Source organism: Haliotis cracherodii, unplaced genomic scaffold, assembly GCF_022045235.1.
Source record: "Haliotis cracherodii isolate W230 unplaced genomic scaffold, xgHalCrac1.p SCAF_6, whole genome shotgun sequence".
Lineage (NCBI taxonomy): Eukaryota > Metazoa > Mollusca > Gastropoda > Lepetellida > Haliotidae > Haliotis > Haliotis cracherodii.
In genome coordinates, this window is record NW_027266319.1 from 69364521 (window position 1) to 69385460 (window position 20940).

Sequence of the window (20940 nt, forward strand, 5' to 3'; positions counted from 1 at the left end):
AAACGATGAAATGCATATCTAAACTATCGTAGTGTCGACTCGATCCGTGCCAATGCTGACATTGACCGTCTCCAGCAATCTATGAATTTACCTTAGTGTCTGTTTGACGCATCTTTATTCACCTTTCAAAGTCGGCCAGTTGATCAATGATGACTAACACATGTAACCGCCACACGTTCATTAACAACTTCGGAAATCTCTCCCGTCACGTTTATCGTGTCGGCCATTTTGACGTCTTGTACTTGATGTAAATGTATTACGACGCGCTGTCATTGTGACTGACTTACTGAGGTAGTTCATTACAGACCTTTCTCATCTAATTGGGATATTATATGAACACATGTTTTGCGTAAGATGTTTCTGAAGAGCAAGTTGTGCATCCATTCGCTCATATCACCTATCTTTTTGGGGAATTATTTTATTCCGCGATATATTAGGTTGTTGTATGACTCCGACGTTCATACAGTTTGGCCCTCACTCTATGAAGGTTCATACTCCAATGAACTCACACAAAGTGAAGGTCAATTAAGTACCACCTTTTAACGTCCTTTGGTATGACGCGGCCGGGGATCACACCACTGACCGCTCTCCGGCACACTCAGTCGGTCAAGCAGTAACTAAGGCAGAGAAGGTGGTGTGTGTCTTGTGAGAAGTGACGTGGTTGAAGAGACGTGGTGGGGCGTTTGGATAGTTTTCTCCCCTGAATTATCAGAATCACTGGATTATAAGTTTTCTGAAGCAACATAGTTTCATCCGGTATACTTCAACAGTCATTGAGTGACAGGTCTCACAGAGAATCACAGTTGGAACAAACTGGTCTTGTCCTTCACACCACACTGTGCTCTGATTAACTGATGTCCAGCCAGGATCCCCAATGTCAACAGGAGTCAACATGGGTGACGCCTTCAGCAGCGTGTCTCCTGTGAGTTTCTAGGGCTCCAGCAGTGAGTGGATACCCGGTTGGATGAGAGGGTAATGTGGCTGTTAACCTAGTGCCTTACAGGCAGCTTGGGTTGTATACTCCCCATAGGGCTGAGAATGAAAATCGAGTGCTCACTGATCCATTGACCAGGGTAATAATGGCGTAGCGCTATGAGCACCCACTCATCCAATCTTGCGCATTATAAATGCAATTATTATCATCATTATTATTACACCACTCAAACCATGAAGGTTGGGACACGTCAGTTACCTTGTTGACAGAATTGTACACCAACACCCGCACATTCAGCAGCAGTGCCAGGAATGGAACTTACATATTGAATCCTTTTAGGGAATCCACGGTGGGTCTACTGATCCAACACTGTCACCACCAACGTACCCATCTTCCCAAAGCAATGGACAATGAAAGTCCAGTTCCCACCCTTGCCAAACTTGGCTGGAATATCCAGGCTCCATCTTAGCGCCACCATCAGCTATAACGAGTTGTGTCCCTTCTTTGACCCTCCTATTGACCAATCAGATTCCGTCTCTCATATCACTTGTATTTGCTTCAATCACAATGGTGGCGCCCAGTCAATTTGATGTTATCAATAATAAAGATCTATGTTGTAATAAAACCCCAGGAAGTGCATTCAATCACTTCAACACCTTGACTTAAAACATGTAAAGATTTGCAAAATATCTGTCAACGCCCAGTTGGCAAATCCTGCAGGTTGAAATTCATGTTAACAAACCAGATGTCTAGTTTGTTACACGATTTTGATTGGATTATTCATAAACTTATTAGTTCAGCCAAAATGTAACTCCAGAATTCCAGCCTAGTTCAGCAAGGGTGAAAACTGAACTTTTATAGTCAGTTAACGCCCTTGCTTCGGTAAGATGCAACCTTCCCCACCAGCCTCCAACCCTGCAACCCCACCACTGTCCAACCCCACCTGCCTGAAACCCCCACCTGCCTGCAACCCCCACCAGCCTCCAACCCCACCACTTTCCATGCCCAGCGACCTGCAACCCCACCACTGTCCAACCCCACCTGCATCCAACCCTGCAACCCCACCAGCCTCCAACCCTGCAACCCCACCACTGTCCAACCCCACCACTGTCCAACCCCACCACTGTCCAACCCCACCAGCCTCCAACCCTGCAACCCCAACACTGTCCAACCCAACCTGCCTCCAACCCTGCAACCCCACCACTGTCCAACCCCACCTGCCTGAAACCCCCACCTGGCTGCAACCCCACCAGCCTCCAACCCCACCACTGTCCATGCCCACCCACCTGCAACCCCACCACTGTCCAACCCCACCTGCCTCCAACCCTGCAACCCCACCAGCCTCCAACCCTGCAACCCCACCACTGTCCAACCTAACAAGCCTCCAACCCCATCACTGTCCAACCCCACCAGCCTCCAACCCTGCAACCCCACCACTGTCCAACCCAACAAGCCTCCAACCCCACCACTGTCCAACCCCACCTGCCTCCAACCCTGCAGCCCCGCCTGCCTCCAACCCTACCACTGTCCAACCCCACCTGCCTCCAACCCTGCAACCCCACGCGCCTGCAACCCCACCACTGTCCAACCCAACCTGCCTGCAACCCTGCAACCCCACCAGCCTCCAACCCTGCAACCCAACCACTGTCCAACCCCACCTGCCTCCAACTCTGCAACCCCTACACTGTCCAACCCTACCAGCCTCCAACCCTGCTACCCCACCAGCCTCCAACTCTGCAACCCCACCACTGTCCAGCCCCACCAGCCTCCAACCCTGCAACCCAACCAGCCTCCAACTCTGCAACCCCACCACTGTCAAACCCCACCTGCCTCCACCCCTGCAACCCCACCACTGTCCAACCCCACCTACCTCCAACCCTGCAACCCCACCACTTTCCAACCCCACCTGCCTGTAACCCTCCAACCCCACCACTGTCCAACCCAACCTGCCTGCAACCCTGCAATCCCACCAGCCTCCAACTCTGCAACCCCACCACTGTCCAACCCCACCTGCCTCCAACCCTGCAAACCCACCAGCCTCCAACTCTGCAACCCCACCAGCCTGCAACCCTGCAACCCCACCAGCCTCCAACTCTGCAACCCCACCAACCCCACCTGCCTCCAACCCTCCAACCCCTGCCTGCAGCCTCTTACTCTACCACTCGGCATCCACAAAGAAAAGAAAGACTGCTGTTCACTGTGGCGATGTTTTATTGACCGTGCAGTCAACAGTCACAGTGTTAACCACACAAGATCCAGCGACATACAATATTTCAGCAGCCATGTCTATTTAACAGCCTTTTTGTTGTGTTTCCTGGCAAACTTCAGGTTCTTCAAGAACTTGGGATCAACCTGCAATGAGACATCTTGAGTTAGTACAATGAGAGTGACAGTGTTTGTGTTTAATGCCGCACTCAGCAATATTCGAGCCACAAGACAGCGGTCTGTAAATAATCGAGTCTGACCAGACAATCCAGTGATTGACATCGACCATCTACCCATGCAATTGGGATATGATGACATACATCAACCAAGTCAGCGATCCTGACCACCCAATCTCACTAGTCGCCTCTTACGACAACCATAGATGCCTTTTACGGCAAGCTTGGGTTGCTGCATCTATTCCGCATCTTCAAGGGTCGAGGATAGTTTATATTAACCACTTTGAAAAAACCCAACAACTCCTGATTCCAATCCACGAACAACCGATCCAAAACCGGTAGACAAAAGGGAAATAACTCAAGGAGTGTAAATGAAAACACTGACATTACATTCTTTTCAATATTTCCCTGCAGAAGTGGCCTGATTCACCTAAAATAAAGTACATGGCACAAGTATGGTATATGTACATCCTTATTCCATGTATGTGTGTGTGTGTGTGTGTGTGTGTGTGTGTGTGTGTGTGTGTGTGTGTGTGCGTGCGTGCGTGCGTGCGTGCGTGCGAGAGGATGAGTGAGTGAGTGAGTGAGGGAGGGAGGGGAGGGAAGAGAGAGAGAGAGAGAGAGAGAGAGAGAGCCCAAAGGACAACACAATATCCTGAATTCAATTAAAAAATAAATCACAAGCTCCAACCTTGATCTTAAACATTCTCAATTACCAGAAGCTGTTTAAGTTTTTCGATGGGTTACATCCGATCAATGCAGGCTTGGTCTTCACCAAATGACAAACAGATATCTTACAAAAGTAATGAGACTATCAAGTGAGCAGGAGTCATGATGTACACTCTGTCTGGGAAGCAAAGAGTCAACACTTTTATTGACATCCTGGCTGGGCCGTGGGCAGCTAGGGCATCTCTTCAGACGTAAGATGGATCTGACCTCCCCAGTAGCAGCGGTAGAAACTAACAGTTTCAGTCCACTAGTCCTTATAATGATAGCATATAGCAAAACCTTTAAAATGGCAAAATTCTACTAGTCCTTAGGATACCTTTACTATTGGGCGGTTTGGCAAGGACTATAGGACTAGTGCCAAATTTTAACCCTGCCAGTAGCCTAATCAACCTTTCATCTGAGGGCCACATCTTGTCCAGCCTATACTGACCCACACCACACCAACCAAATTATAATCAGCAGATCCTGTCATACATAAGGGATATAACTCAATGTGTGAAAATGAAATACTGACATTACATGAGTGGAGAGGGTAGCCAGCCTGAGCACCACGTACAAGAGAGCAAATCAATGACCTTATTCCAATGACATAAACTATTCAACACAAGCCTTACCATTGATCTAATACATCCTAATTTACCAGGAGAAACTGTTCAAGTGTTTTCCACTGATTACCTCTGATCCTGCTGGGATCCTTATCCCGCACAGGTTACTAAGGTTACTAAGGGAATTAATGGTACACTGGTATATTGTGGTGCAATTGTGGTACGTATTACAATACATTTTTAAATGTAGCGATTAGGGCTGCAAGGAATACACTATGCGGCGAATATGATTTGTATCACTAATATAGGGTAACGAATACAAATAATAATTCACGAATACAATAACAAGTCAGCTGTTGATGATCAATTGTTAAATTCAGCATGTTCAGTGAGGCAACAAGAACATAAATTATTTGACATGGTTTGTTAATATTTAATATATTATTAAATATATCATTCATTTATATACTGCATTTATCCAGGTACTAGTATCTGCTCAAATGCAACAATGACCAGTGACCACAATACCGTCAAATTAAATAGTATAAGAGATTAAGAGTGTTATGAGTCTTATGAAGAAATCTATGCATAAAATATGTTCTTATGGGTATTTTTTTTTATGTAAATGCAGATGCTTGCATATTCATAAATATTTGATTCTAGTGGCCACGAATAACGAATTCAATTCATGAATGGATAAATTTTGTTTCACTGAATACGCGAGTGAATCGTAACAGCCCTAGTAGCAATATATTGGGGCAAATATAAACAAGTATATTTATGTGTCATAATCGATATGGAGATGGAAAATAGTACCCTTCTGATACAACTTGCCTCTTGACAATTTTTTTATCAATTAGCGTGTACACACTGCGACTATAAAAATAATAATGAGCTCTCTGTACCGAGAGTATAACCCTGATTAACTCATGAAAATGTGACTTTTCAATATATTGCAACACATATCACAATACATGTTAAAGTATTTGTTACATTCAACCACTTTCTAAATGGAATTGTGTGTTCATAGCTTTCGGCCATGGGAGCCGTGCCAATTTCCACTTGTCAGAGGGGTACAGGAAGTACGTGATCTAGACTACCAGTTGTCAGACTTTCATTTTAGTGAAAGCATCGGTGGCTTAGTTGGCTAAATCGCTGACTTTGCGTGCTGGCGATAAGGTGCCTTACTCTGGCAGTGTGGGTTCGAATCCAGGATCTGTACTTTTACTCAGAAAGCGCTATCCTAAACATAACGTTTGACATTTGACCACTTTCTAAATGGCATTGTGTGTTCTTAATATTATGTGTAATGCAGAAAGACAATGTGGTGTTTCGAGTTCCAAAGAAATATCAGTGAACATTCGATTAGTTCCCTGTAAAATGCTTCAAGTGATTGTGCATTAACAATTTGCTTGCCATGAAACTTCATATATGTAAATAATTTGTTAAAAAAAGGTCAAAAATAATAATTTGGAGAGGATAAGTGCAATAGCGTAATTTTAGGCTCAAAAGTGTGATAATTACGCCAAAAGCATAATGGATGGCATCTCTGCTTATGACAAGCATTGGCACCGATGTGAGGACTACCTACCCCCTTCATGGATGGGTATCTGTACGACTTGGGGCGATGGATTCCATTCCTGTGATGTTTGCTGTCTGCAAAGAACAAAAAACAGAAAATTTACAAGGTACCAAGCTGCAGACTGACGTCAATACTGTGGTTTGCTTGTTTGTTGTTTAACGCCACACTCAGCAATATTCCAACTATATGGCGCTCTGTAGATAATCAAGTCTGGACCAGACAATTCAGTGATGACATCATGAGGATCGATCCATGCAATCGGAATTCAATGACTTGCATCAACCAAGTCAGGGAGCCTGACCACCCGATCCCGTTAGTCACTTCTTATGACAAGCATTGTCACCTTTTACATCAAGAATGGGTTGCTGAAGACCTATTCTCCGGATCTTCACAGGCTGAATACCTGTGGACATCTTAGACATCAATACCTGTGAAGATGGTGGGTAGGTCAAAGACATATTGAATTAGGGACACATATTGAATTAGGGACACAAATTGGTTTAAAATTGGGTGCTGGACATACATCAGGTAGAGCTGATCAATAAATTGCTGACCATAACACCAGCATTGTAGGTCAATTTGGCAGTCAGCCAACAGTGCTGGCTACTCATTATTATCAGAGTAAATCACATTGCCAGCCATAACCCAAGTTTATCTACACTTTCACAAGGTCTTCATTCGAACGAAGACTTTACCCCTAATGATCTTCTTCAAACGAATTAAGAAAAATCAATGATATTCCACTGGGTGCACACCTATCTGAAAAGGCTATATAGTTCAAATGGATCAGGAGAGGTTCTGATGTCGACCTCAATGTCTGTTTGCCGAGCTGCACGAAGTACCTACAGACCGAATGGTGGTCTTAAAACCAACAGGACCACTATCATACAACAGTACAATGTCTTCACTGTTATCCTTCAAATTCTCGCAACAGTTCGTGTTGTTCACACCAAAAAGCAATAACAACCACCGAGACAAACTTTCATCATAAATTAATAAAGACTTTTCTGTATTATATAGAACTTTAAGGATCACACAATACAATGTTCTTTACTCATAAACATATATATACATATATCCCATCTGGACTAGTGGACAGTGTCTGGGGAGTCACCTGCAAGGACTTAGGACCACCTCCCTGGTCTAGTGGACAGTGTCTGACTTAGGACCACCTCCCTGGTCCAGTGGACAGTGTCTGACTGGGGAGTCACCTGCAAGGACTTAGGACCACCTCCCTGGTCTAGTGGACAGTGTCTGAATGGGGAGTCACCTGCAAGGACTTAGGGCCACCTCCCTGGTCTAGTGGACAGTGTCTGAATGGGGAGTCACCTGCCAGGACTTAGGGCCACCTCCCTGGTCTAGTGGACAGAGTGTCTGACTGAGGAGTGACCTGCAAGGACTTAGGGCACCTCCCTGGTCTAGTGGACAGTGTCTGAATGGGGAGTCACCTGCAAGGACTTAGGGCCACCTCCCTGGTCTAGTGGACAGTGTCTGGGGAGTCACCTGCAAGGACTTAGGACCACCTCCCTGGTCTAGTGGACAGTGTCTGACTGGGGAGTCACCTGCAAGGACTTAGGACCACCTCCCTGGTCTAGTGGACAGAGAGTGACTGGGGGGTCACCTGCAAGGAATTAGGACCACCTCCCTGGTCTAGTGGACAGAGAGTGACTGGGGAGTCACCTGCAAGGACTTAGGACCACCTCCCTGGTATAGTGGACAGTGTCTGGGGAGTCACCTGCAAGGACTTAGGACCACCTCCCTGGTATAGTGGACAGAGAGTGACTGGGGAGTCACCTGCAAGGACTTAGGACCACCTCCCTGGTCTAGTGGACAGTGTCTGGGGAGTCACCTGCAAGGACTTAGGACCACCTCCCTGGTCTTGTGGACAGAGTGTCTGACTGGGGAGTCACCTGCAAGGACTTAGGACCACCTCCCTGGTCTAGTGGACAGAGTGTCTGACTGGGGAGTCACCTGCAAGGACTTAGGACCACCTCCCTGTTCTAGTGGATAGAGGGCATACCTGGGGACTCCCAAGAACATACAAGCCTCTGAATCATCCATACATCTTGTACAAGACCAAGCACTGTGAGCTGATAGTTATGGCAATTTGCTAAACGAAGGCATTCCTTAGTAATGCTTGTCTACTTACTCTGGTTGTGATTGGTGTGGTTCTTGGACTTGGCCATCTTGGTCTGTTGACTGGTTTGTTACCTGCAATACAAAGAAACAAAGCAGGTGAGCTAACATAACACCTTCACATCAATAATAGTGACAACTGGTGACATCCTCCTCCTCCCCCCTGAGATCCACCCCCCCCCCCCCCTATCAATAGTTTACACAAAATACTTTAAATCAAATAAATCACAGCAAAATGTGTTTTCTATTTCAGCACATCCCATAGTGTAGTTGCACTAGGGAGGTGGGGGATTTTTGCTGTTTATTTTCTTTGAAAAAGAGGATGTCATAAATGTAGGACATTACAAGACTGCTTTCAAATGATCAGGAAGTGTCGCTCCACTGATGCTGGACAAAGCTACTGGCGTCTGTACAGAAATGTCTCACTGAAAAGTGTATCGGTGCCGGTACCTCAGCACAAGCCGTTACCTCATCAGTAACTGCACTGAACTATGTAACTAGGTTTGATGGTGCTTCAGAGACATGGTGTGCATTGCTGCACACAGATCCTTCAAAATATATTAAAAACAAATTGCTGAAAGGAAAGCTTGTTATGTTTAACAGCAACTAGTTCAACTGCTGTTTTTGAGATCTGAGGGACAATTATTTCATCTTCCCCCATAAATAAATCAATATACATATCAGATAGACGTCAAGACAAAATGTTCAGCCTCACACACACAGATGGCCAATCAGACACTGGCTTTGCTGGAGCCTGACGTCATGTAGCTGTCTATCAGCTCCAAGAAGCCCCGCCCCTGCTTGGATGCAGGGCTCCTCACAGCCTCCCCAGTCTAGCTGTGTGAGGGGAAGAGACAAGACAGCACCAGCAGTGTACACGCCGGGCTCTCATACAACACACTACAATCACAACATGACGAACCAGCCGGTGTTGGTCCACTACAGGAATGGAGTCAATTTTAAGGATTTAAAAAAGGAACATTTTCAGAACTGAAAGTTTTGTGTGACAGAAAGGCAGGAAGTTATTCCACATGGTAGTTGTTATTATGATAGTGTGCTACTGAGATAGCTGTTCCGGATTTATTGCTGGTCATCATCTGTCTGCCCAAACTCCTCAAAGAAACGACATTACAGACCCTTGTACACACTTCCTGACACATTGCTGCAATGTTACGAGTGTGGCCCGTGGATCAATGAGGAGTTGATCAGTCTGTGGAAAACTGTCAGTGTTGAGGTAAGGGAGATAATCAAAGTTTGCTTCACGAGGGAGACAGTGGTTAACTGTGACAGCAGGCACGTGTTCAGAGCTGAAAGAGTTAACTCTTCTGAAAAGGTTTGGCCAAGATCCTTGTGTGAGGACACCACAGGGAAACATGGTGCACACGAACGGAAGCCGACGTCATGTCAAGTTTCCACTGACGACTGAAGAAGACCTGACGTGGAAGCAGGCGGTGGATCAAGACGAGGCGGGCTTGTTGGTGCAAGCTGCCGTCTTTCTCATGGCGGTCATCATCGTCGCAGGGTGCGCCGGTAAGCACACGTGATTTTGGGGGTGTACTGCTATTTCAGTATCATAGTACAGCCCTCTGAGATACCATGCCAAAGCTTAAACCAAATACTGTATACTGACTGATTTCCCAAGTCCTTGTTTTATCCCTGTAATTCTGAGTGCCAGGCTGGGAAACAACAAGTACCACCTTTATTTATACCATCTAACCCCTGATTTTCCATTCTCCAGCCAGACACTCAATCCACCAGAGAATGGGGCTGTCCTAACTCATTTACATGATTGGCGAGATACTGGAGTCACACAAAAACTTAATACAGAGCTACAGTTAAGCAGCGTATTTGCGTAAAATACCCCCCAAACATATCAAAAACCCAGTTACTTTCAATTAAGTTGCATACAGAAACGCATGCATTAAATGAAAAACTCAAATGTATAAAATCAGCACGCATAAATACCCAATGAAGCTTTTTCAGCATGCATACAAAGGAGCTAATTTCCGAAACACAAATACAAGCTAATTTACCTTCCGAGTCAAGCCTATATATATTTAGAACAGTTATATATACATTCAAAACATTATTTCATTTTTTTAAATCTTAAAATGTTCACTAATTTGGGGAAAAACCCAACAGAGGAGTGAAAATATATTGGTTACCCAATGAAAAATGTAATAACCCAATTAAAATAGAAACCCAAAGAAAAAACTCAATTGTTCAAAAAGTTATCTGGAACTGTGTTAATGTACACTCTTTGTACCCAAAATGGATTGCCACACAAGCTTTGAATACTCTGAACTCTGTAGCCCATAATTGTACAAATAATTGTTTAAAACTACCAACTGACATGACAAAGTAAGAAGTACTTAGTAATTATTGGCTTCAACTGTGATGCAGGTGTCAAATCATCTGTTCCATTCACAGGTGGTTATTGTTGTTTGATACCTCTGACCAAATTGAGTAATTTTAAAAATCGTGGGAGAATTCCCCCTATTTCCCCTGCTACTGTAGTGTGTATTCTGAACTAGTGTGCAAAGATACACGAGGCTGACTGCTTCGTCGTCTGTTGCAGGTAACATCATGGCCGTCCTGGCGGTGAAGACCACGAGGAGGCTGCAGACCGTGTCCAACATGTTCGTGGTGAACCTCAGCGTGTGTGACCTCATGTTTGTCCTCTTTGTCCTGCCTTTCAACATCTACACCTACATCGCAGACGGCTGGTACATCGACGCCAACCTCTGCAAGTTTGTGGGCATCTTGGGATACACTCTCACAGGTAGAAATCCTTCCTACTCAGCGTCCACTCTCACAGGTAGACACCCTTCCTACTCAGCGTCCACTCTCACAGGTAGACACCCTTCCTAGCTCAGCGTCCACTCTCACAGGTAGACACCCTTCCTAGCTCAGTGTCCACTCTCACAGGTAGACACCCTTCCTAGCTCAGTGTCCACTCTCACAGGTAGACACCCTTCCTAGATCAGCGTCCACTCTCACAGGTAGAAACCGTCCTAGATCAGCATCCACTTCAAAATAACTATCAGTAACTAAAGATGCATGCTTGTTCTGGCATGGCGGAATGACCTTATCGACTTTTGCAAAGAAAATGTAATTCTTCATTAGTACATTTTTATGTTTTACCTTCCTTTTGTTTTCTAAACTCCTGTCAAAGTTAATTTTTCCATATAATCAAACACTGGCTAAATACTTTATCCAGCTGATTAATTGGTACTGATACAGTCTTCATCTGTGCACAGGTACAACAATCATCACCATAACGATGATAGCGTGGAACCGCTACAAGATGGTCACCAACCTGGCCGCCTACAAGACAATCTTCGTTCCTAGAAACATGGCCCTGATGCTGGTGTTTGCCTGGCTCCTCCCGCTGCTGGGGTTGACTCCAGCCATTGTGGGAGTCTGGGGCCAGTTCGGCTACGTCCCCGTGCTGGTCACGTGCAACTTGATACTCGACCATGACAGCCAGTCCTTCAAGCTCTTCCTCCTCCTCATCCGAGCAGTCATTCCCAGCGTGCTCATCACGTACTTCTACGCCAGGATCTTCCGCACGACCAGAGCCAGTCATCGCCGCATCGTACGACCGACCTTCCTCAACTCTGTCCTTGACCTTCACAATCATCGTAAGGAGATGCATCTGACTCGCATGATGATCGCAATATTCATCGTGTTCGCGTTGTCTTATTTCCCCTGCACGATATCAAGCATCATCGACTGGAACACCGTACTGTCCAAGCAATTCCATATGTTCTGCTCCATCACCGTGTACGTTGGCAGTGCCATCAACCCGCTTATCTACGGACTCATGAACTCCCAATTCAGACAAGCCTACTTGAACATTATGTCCTGCAAGAAAGTAGGTAAGAAGGACCCAACAGTCAAGATGACAAGTCATGCCGTCCCCCACAAGCAGCACATGTGTGAGTTGAACCAGTTGTTACCAGGACAGCAGACCTCATCGTTGCAGGGTCTAGGCTCGAACTCGGACCCCTCACCCTGTCAGACATGAACGGATCAGGATTCTCCCACGCAGCAAGGTGGGTCCAAGAACGTCACTGCAGAAGGAACGAACTCGAGTATGAACGGGATATTGTGAAACTGCACAAAAGATTGTGGAGCTGTGAAACTGCTGAGGCAACCTGTGATGTTTGCTGCAATAGGACAGGAGTCTTCCTGTAGGTTGAACTGATTGGTGGGGACCCTACTGGACTATGAAACAGCGATGGAAACTAACAGTTTTAGTCCTCTAGTCCTTAAATTGATAGCAAATAGCAAAACCCTTAAAAATAACATTCTTTTAGTCCTTATGCTACCTTAAACTATTGGACTGTTTGGCAAGGACAATAGGACTGGTGCCAATTTCCAACGCTGAGTATGTTTGTGCATTGTGTTAGAACTTAACAAGTGACAATCCAAAATAACATTCTGACCTCAATAAATAGACAAATTTATCAACAGGGTAAACAGGAGTTTGGTTTTAAAGTCCCATTTTAACAGTAGTCCATTCATATTACGTGTCAGCTTAATGTGGGAGAGAAGCCAAACTTTTCCCACTTTGGTGAAACCCACGAGCACTGGCATACCTAGAAACAATTGGGGCGAACCGGGATTCAAACCTACAATCATAAGTTTCTGGTGTGCCCAAGGGATGCAAGTCTGTGCAGCGAATTGCGGTGCTTCAGACTACTTGGTTACCCAGGCCCCAGTAAAAACGGCATTTAAGAAAAAAATAATAATGTCATTACGCTAATACATCCAAATTATTAATTCAAATGAAATATATGATATCTTTGAGTATAGCATTACGATTCTCGAGATTACAATTCTCCGAGACAACCACACAGCTCCGATTGCGGTCCTACACCGCAGCCTGCAAATATTTCCCAGATTTGTTTTTAAGTCACACAAAAGACTGACCAAGTTTCTGACGGCAGGGGCGATGCATGGGGACGAAGGGAGGTAACTGTTGTTATACATTTCATGCAGAGCAATGGAACACAAGATATATTTTAAGAAATAAATAATGTTTAAAAGATTTCTTAATAAGCCACAAAGTAGAAATGTTTTTTGCATTAATATATATCTTATACTTATTGGAGTGAGTGAGTGACTTGGGTTTTAATGCCGCTTTTAACAATATTCCAGTTATATCACGGCGTGTCGGCTTAATGTGGGAGGAAAGCCCGAAGTGATGCAGGTCTCGGACGTCTGCCACTTCGGTGAAACCCACGAGCACGGGTATGGTGCTGACAAACCTAGAAACATAATCGGGGTGAAACGGGATTCGAACCCACAATCATAGGTTTCTGGCGTGCCCAAGGGACACAACTCTGCACGGCGAATCACGGCGCCTTAGCCAACTGGGCCACCCATGTCCCCCTCACTTATTGGTGAGTTTACTCCATTCACGGCCTGTCTCAGCTCCCTCTTACACACAGCGCTGGGATGTACGCCAAGGGTTCAATATCTTCCTTATTCTTCACACTGACATTGGGTGCACAGACTACAGAAACACAAACCTCTGGCTTCACTTCCCACTGGGGTTAATCACGATCATTAACTAGGTGCACATGTCAGGCAAACTGAGGGAAAAGGCATTGTCCAAAATTTAATTTAAAAAATAAATAAATGGAATAATGTTATAGCAATTATATAAGATTCTCACTCTTCATTTGTTCTGTTATCTGTGAGTGAGTGAGTGAGTGAGTATGGTTTTACGCCGCGTTTAGCAATATTCCAGCAATATCACGGCAGGGGACACCAGAAATGTGCTTCACACATTGTACCCATGTCAGGAATCGAACCCAGGTCTTCAGCGTGAGGAGCGAACGCTTTAACAACTAGGCTACCCGACCGCCCCTGTTATCTGTGAGAGTTTGCACAGCTAAGACATGATACAGCTTCCACATGCAGACCACTGAGTTTGTTTATGGGAGGGGAGTATTGTCAGGTGTGGAAACCTCATGTATCATACAAGAAACGTGTTAATGAGAGCCACTGTATAATCCTCATAGTCACATTTGTATCCTTGTTTTATGGAAAGTCATCTGTGATATGGAGTGTTGTGTTGTGTTGTGTTTAGTTAGTTAGTGATAGACATGTCAATCGGCATAAGCCATATCTGTCAGCCTGTGAAGGAGTCGACACAAACCATGCCTCATATTTTGGGCCCATGCTGTTTGGGATTTGATGCCAGTATCAACCCTCTTCGTCTAATTTAAAAAAAAGTAGAAACAGTGGCTATTGGACAACCCATGTACGGTGAAGCTCTAACACTGACGACCTGGGGTGTAACCTGGATGTTTGTTTAATGCTGCACTCAGCAATATTCCAGCTATATGACGGCGGTCTGTAAATAACCAAGTCTGGACCAGACAATCCAGTGATTGACATCATGAGCATCGATCTATGCAATTGGGATCGATGACATGCATTAACAAAGTCAGCAAGCCTGACCACCCAATCCCGTTAGTTGCCTCTTAGTCGCCTTTTACGACAAGCATGGGTTGCTGAAGACCTATTCTACCCCGGATCTTCCGGGTCTGTAACTTTGATGCCACAAATTTTAACCTTTGTCAACTGGGAACATGTTCTGTCCTTGAATCACCACTAGGAGATTAAACATCATTGTTTGTCTATAAATGCCTTGTGTTCTATTTCTCTGACTTAAGGTTGGATGCATGTTTGTAGTGTTCAGATTCCATACAACCAGTGATTGATATAATGAGCAGCGTCCAACATCGACAATCAACAAAAACACCAAGTTTATTACCAGATTCACTTAGTTGCTGGTAAGAGGCGACCAACAGGATCGGGTGGTCAGACTCGCTGACTTGGTTGATGCATGTCATCGTATCCCAATTGCATGGATAAACACTCATGATGTAAATCACTGGATTATCTGGTCAAGACTCGATTATTCAGAGTGAGCGAGCGAGTATGGTTTTATGCTGCTTTCAGCAATATTCCAGCTATATCATGGCAGGGGACACCAGAAATGGACTGCACACACTGTACCCATGTCGGGAATCAAACCTGGGGATTCGGCATGACAAGTGAACACCTTAACCACTTGGCTACCCAACTGCCCCAGTTATTTACAGACCGCCGACATATAGCTGTAAAATCGCTGAGCGAGTTGTTAAACAACAGACACAAACAAACAAACAAACAAACAAACAAACAAACAAACAAGACACTTAGTCTATTCTAACCAGAGACCGATCAGCTTTGCTTCATACAATCACACTGTTGACAGGCTGCTACCTGTATGACTAGTCAGGTTCCATTGGGCTGGTTTATTTGTTACCTACGTAAAACATCCTTGTGTTCTGTCTGTTGGTTAACACTGCACAGAGAAATATTCCAGTTACACAGAAGACTGTTATTAAATCATGAAAACACAAACCAGTGATGGGTATTAAGGGTGTGAGGTATTGCTGGTATATCTGTAAATTGAGGTTCATTCTTTCCATGATACATATCACATTATCACTTTTTCGTGCTCGATATATCAAATGATTTCAAATTGGGATTTTTATCATGTGTTTAATGTTATATACTTGCCAAATGCCTTCACTACCCATGAGCAGGGTTAGAAACTAACAGTTCTTGTCCACTAGTCCTTTTAATGATAACATATAGCAAAACTCTTAAAATGGGCCAATTTTTACCTGTCCTTAGGATACCATTACTGTTGGGCATATTGGTAAGGACTACAGGACTAGTGCCAACTAGTGCCAATTTCTAACGCTGATGAGTGAGCATCCGGGGCCCCAAGATGCATATTTTTTAAATTAGTCAATATTATTTTGTACCAGCATCTTGTTTTGTTTCATTTATGAACTTCAGTTAATACCTTAATGTATCTGATTGCTTCTGAATTAAAAATTTAGAATTATACAATATATCGTGATACGTATTGCAATATGGCCTTGTGCTGTGCAAAATATTGTGATACACTTTAAACATCCAATACCCATCCCTAATGTGTATATGTCACCTACATAAAATACCAATGTGCTTTGTCTGTTGTTTATCATTGCAACTAAGCAACATTCCACTTACACAGCAGCCTGTAAATAATCAATAATGAAGACTCAAACTAGTGATAGATATCATGAGCAACACCCCTTGCAGCCAGGGTACGACACACAATCCACGAAGCCCCCCCTGCCCCCCTAGCAGTTTCTAGCAGTAGCAAACACCATTGTTCATATCTGAAATGACCTCTGGACTAGTCGTTAATGCATAAGATCTCCATGTTGGTAGAAAACAACTGGTACCTCTGGATTTTCACTAGTCTCTGATGAAGGGACTTGTGGCCATGTCTAACTATTCCTGCACTTCAGTTAATTTTGTTGTTTAACGTCACGCTTGGCAAAATTCCAGCTATATGGCAGCGGTCAGTGAATAATCGAGTCTGAAACCAGACTGTCCAGTGATTGACATCATGGGCATCGATCCATGCAATTGGAATATGAGGACATGCATCAACCAACGATAGTTTTCTAGCTTTGGTTCAGTTTGAGTACCTATTGCTAAGAATACACAATGCCATTTAGAAAGTGGTCAAATATAATAAATGTTATATTTGGGATAACACTTTCTTAGTAAAGTACAGATTCTCGTACTTTTTGGGGTTGAGTCCCGTCCGGGATTCGAACCCTCGCTTGCCAGAGTGAGGCACCTAATCGCCAGCACACAAATTTACACTTGTCACAGGGGTACTCAAAATACGTGATCTAGACTACCAGTTGTCGGACTTTCATTTTTGTGGAAGCCTCGGTGGCTGAGTGGGTTAGATTGCTGACTTTGTGTGCTGGCGATTAGGTGCCTTACTCTGGCAAGTGTGGGTTCGAATCCCGGACAGGACTCAACCCAAAAAAGTACGAGAATCTGTACTTTACTAAGAAAGTGTTATCCCAAATATAACATTTGTTACCTATTGCTAAGCTTTCCCTAAAATCAATGTTTGTTTGTAGAAATCCTTCACAGTTAGTTTCAACCAGACGTGTTGGCATAAACACAAGCTACAATTCCTCAAGGCGCCAAAAATCTCAGCGTGTCTCCACATCATTCCAGCCAAAATATATACTCACTGCCAAAAGAAATATGAACCACAGAAACATATAGAGCAGTATGTAGGTCAAGAGATGTTTCTAATGTGTACCACTTAATGACAAAACTATCAGTCAGGTGTTACAACAGTATTTTTACTCTTATCATGATATGCTGCACTTTCCAAACTTACACGCTAATCCTGCACGAGACAAATGGTGCATCTCGAGTCATGGGTCTATGACATCACATGTGATACGTTCATGAGCATCAGTTCACACAACATACAAGTATGTTCGTTTGTGCATTGAACCAATCTATGATCTCTCAAATATGTGTAAGTCGTTATATTTTAACCAACATGTATGGTATTCGCATTCCTTTTGGCGGTGAGTATATTACTTCTAGACCTTGACGTTAATCAAGACAACTTCTTGAGAATGAACAACAATTCTCAGGAGTGAGTGAGCGAGTAAATGAGCTGGGTTTAACGCCGCTTTTTAACAATATTCCACTTATATCACGACGTGTCCGCTTAATGTGGGAGGAAAGCCGAAGTGATGCAGGTGTCAGAAGTTTACCACTTCGATGAAACCCACGAGCACAGGTATGGGCAGACAAACCTAGAAACATAATCAGGGCGACCCGGGAATCGAACCCACAATCATAGGTTTCTGGCATGCCCAAGGAACGCAACTCTGCACAGGGTATTGCGGTGCCTTAGACTGGTCACCCGTTCTCCCCCAATTCTCAGGATTGTCCTGTTAAAAGTGCGGCTAGAACAACAGGCAATGCATGACAACAATCTTCCCCAATGACCTCAAAGATGAGAGTGACTTTTGATTGGTGTTTATCTGGCCACAACATCAGAGCTCCAGATAAGCTGCGTATCTGTGTAAAATATGCATCAGCAATGCAGAAATATGCAGTAAAATAAAATCCAAGCGTATCAAATACGCAACGAACATTACAGATATGCTATAAAAATAAAACTTGTTCGTATCATCAAAATATTGTGAAGTAACCCTGCGTATTCGATTCGCAAATCAGCAACTTATTTTGAAATAATATTAACGGGCATTCCGTCAACCTTGCCAAATTCCACGATGACAGTTACATCATGATCATTTGCCATCACACTTTCTTGTTGAAGTATCGTGGTATTTTTGAGTCCTATAAAGCTCTCGAACCCACACGACACCGGTTTGCAGGGACTAGATGAATAGTGTTTTTACATACTTAACTAAATACCCACATGCGTAAAACTAGTGGGTAACAGAAATTTGAATACCCAGATAGAATTACTGATACCCAATGATTTATAAATGCATGGATAAAATACCCACAGCACCAAAAGCTTATCTGGAGCTCTGCAACATGCATGTTCTATACGCATAAACATTGACAACGTACATATCTAACATCCATCGTCAGTCCCAATGAATGAAAAACAGTGTGCAGAGTTATAATTGCTGTGTTAAGTGTATGACTATACAAGTCCATATCAAATGAAGTGTCCAGCACAATTAAATCTATAGCCCACCACTTCACACCAGTTCTCAGTGATAGAAACTAACAGTTTTAGTCCACTTGTCCTTATAATGAGAACACATAGCAAAACCATTTTAAAGGGCATATTTTTACTAGTCCTTATGATAACTATTGAGCAGTCAGGCAAGGACTATTGGACTTGTGCCAATTTCTAACCCTCAGTTCTGAAACTTAACGTCATACTTTCAACCATAAACATTTTCATTTGTACTGGATCAAGTCAGCCGTTATTTCTCTAGCAGATACAAGTACCAGAGTAACACTCACCTAATCAAGTGTGGGTGGTTCTGCCTGAAGCCTGGAAAGAGAACCATCGCATGAGTCATTGTTTGGATGCAATTAAATTTGGTAACACATTTGTGTACAAGGATCTGAGGCTTTTTGTGTGGCAATGTCCCCTGCCGATGTTTGTGTGGCAATGTTCCCTGACGATGTTTGTGTGGCAATGTTCCCTGCCGATGTTTGTGTGGCAGAGTTCCCTGCCGATATTTGTGTGGCAATGTTCCCTGCCGATGTTTGTGTGGCAGTGTTCCCTGCCGATGTTTGTGTGGCAATGTTCCCTGCCGATGTTTGTGTGGCAATGTCCCCTCCCGATGTTTGTGTGGCAATGTTCCCTGTCGATGTTTGTGTGGCAATGTTCCCTGCCGATGTGTTTTGCATTGATTTAGTTTGAACTTGTGTTTTTTTAATTGTGAAATTTCATTTTTAAAGTGGTGAAGTTTCTTATGGCTGTCAATATACATACAAAGTGTGGATGTTGGTACTGATGTAATTTAATATATTATTTTTGTGTTGCTTTCATGCCAGTACATGATCGAGGTGTTATGGACTGTGTAATAGATATGTATCGTTGTTCTCACCTGGAGAGATATGATGTAGTTTTTTTTACCAACAGAAAAAGAGTTTGATGAAAGTGTAATCTAGACATATGTCGACCCCTTTCTACAGAATCATTTCTTTGGTCCTCAAAATTCAGCTGATCTACGGTCATATATGATCTGTATATTTTTTATAGGGGCATAATTGTGACCAATACCATATTTTCGTACAGTACTTGAATTGTTAAGTAATAACACAATGTATTTGAACTATGGGCTGCATGGCCTACATTCTGAATTAACGTTGATTGATTAATGAGGATCAAGTCTGAAAATTCAGTCACTTTAACTCTTACATAACATAGTCTCATGAGCCTATTAAAACTTGGTATGATATAACCATAATATATTTTAACATACAATACCGACAGAGCACACGAAGCAATAGCGCTATTGTATTTCCAATAATTAAAATACTGTAAATACTGTAAACACTGCATGATGAATTGGGCTAATGTATACCTCCCTGATTATCGACATCTGTGTACAACCAAAATATAATTGGCGGTATCACAGTGGAGGTATTATATACAAATAAAACATTTGACAACATTTACATTTTCTGGTTAAACCAAACCTAAGTTTAAACTGAACACTAACCAACGTAAACATCACACGAAAAATATTTCCATGAACATGGAGCGCTGACTAGATTTGACATATTAACTTAAAATAGCAACTGATCCATAAAATATATACCAAGTTATATAGATGTATTTGCCTGGTTTTAAAATAGTGTATAACTAAAGGAAAATATGTGCTCATTTGCGGGATGTTTCTGGATATCAACATGCGAAATCATGAACAATCTTCACGCACCTGAATATGGCGGAAGAGACCGGAAGAAGGGAAATCCCACTAGACGGCGCTGATGGAGAGGGATTCCCCACGCGGAATGTATTTTTAGTACGTAAGATTTTGACATGCAGATACAAGTATGCCTTGTGACAAAAATTATTCTGCAATTTTTGCCGCTCACAGAATGAACACTATAACAAAGCTGCAAAATGAATTCCGAAACCTGTAAAACGAAAGAATGAGTTCCAGTGAACATTTTAAGCGAATTTTATTGAGAAGGTTACAAGGGGATGAGAGAAACAAACTTTTAATGAAACTTTATCTT

General features: G+C 43.4%; 2 protein-coding genes and 1 long non-coding RNA gene across 3 annotated transcripts; 2 read left to right on the plus strand and 1 right to left on the minus strand.

Annotated features, from left to right (window-relative positions):
* Positions 1 to 1821: 1821 nt before the first annotated feature.
* LOC139446644 (uncharacterized) lies at positions 1822 to 2850 on the plus strand. The gene has a single exon (XM_071227920.1). The coding sequence runs from the start codon at positions 1822 to 1824 to the stop codon at positions 2848 to 2850; it is 1029 nt and encodes a 342-aa protein (XP_071084021.1).
* A 277-nt stretch (positions 2851 to 3127) lies between these two features.
* LOC139446038 (uncharacterized) lies at positions 3128 to 20688 on the minus strand. Its single transcript, XR_011651907.1, has 5 exons — positions 20637 to 20688; positions 19207 to 19237; positions 8321 to 8382; positions 6181 to 6245; positions 3128 to 3286 (listed from the first exon to the last, which is right to left on the minus strand). It is a non-coding gene; the product is annotated as an uncharacterized lncRNA (long non-coding RNA).
* On the plus strand, positions 9647 to 12514 carry LOC139446037 (G-protein coupled receptor moody-like). The gene is made up of 3 exons (XM_071227304.1): positions 9647 to 9837; positions 10886 to 11089; positions 11568 to 12514. Exons 1-3 carry the CDS (start codon positions 9681 to 9683, stop codon positions 12335 to 12337), a joined length of 1131 nt encoding a protein of 376 aa, XP_071083405.1. The 5' UTR covers positions 9647 to 9680; the 3' UTR covers positions 12338 to 12514.
* Positions 20689 to 20940: the final 252 nt, after the last annotated feature.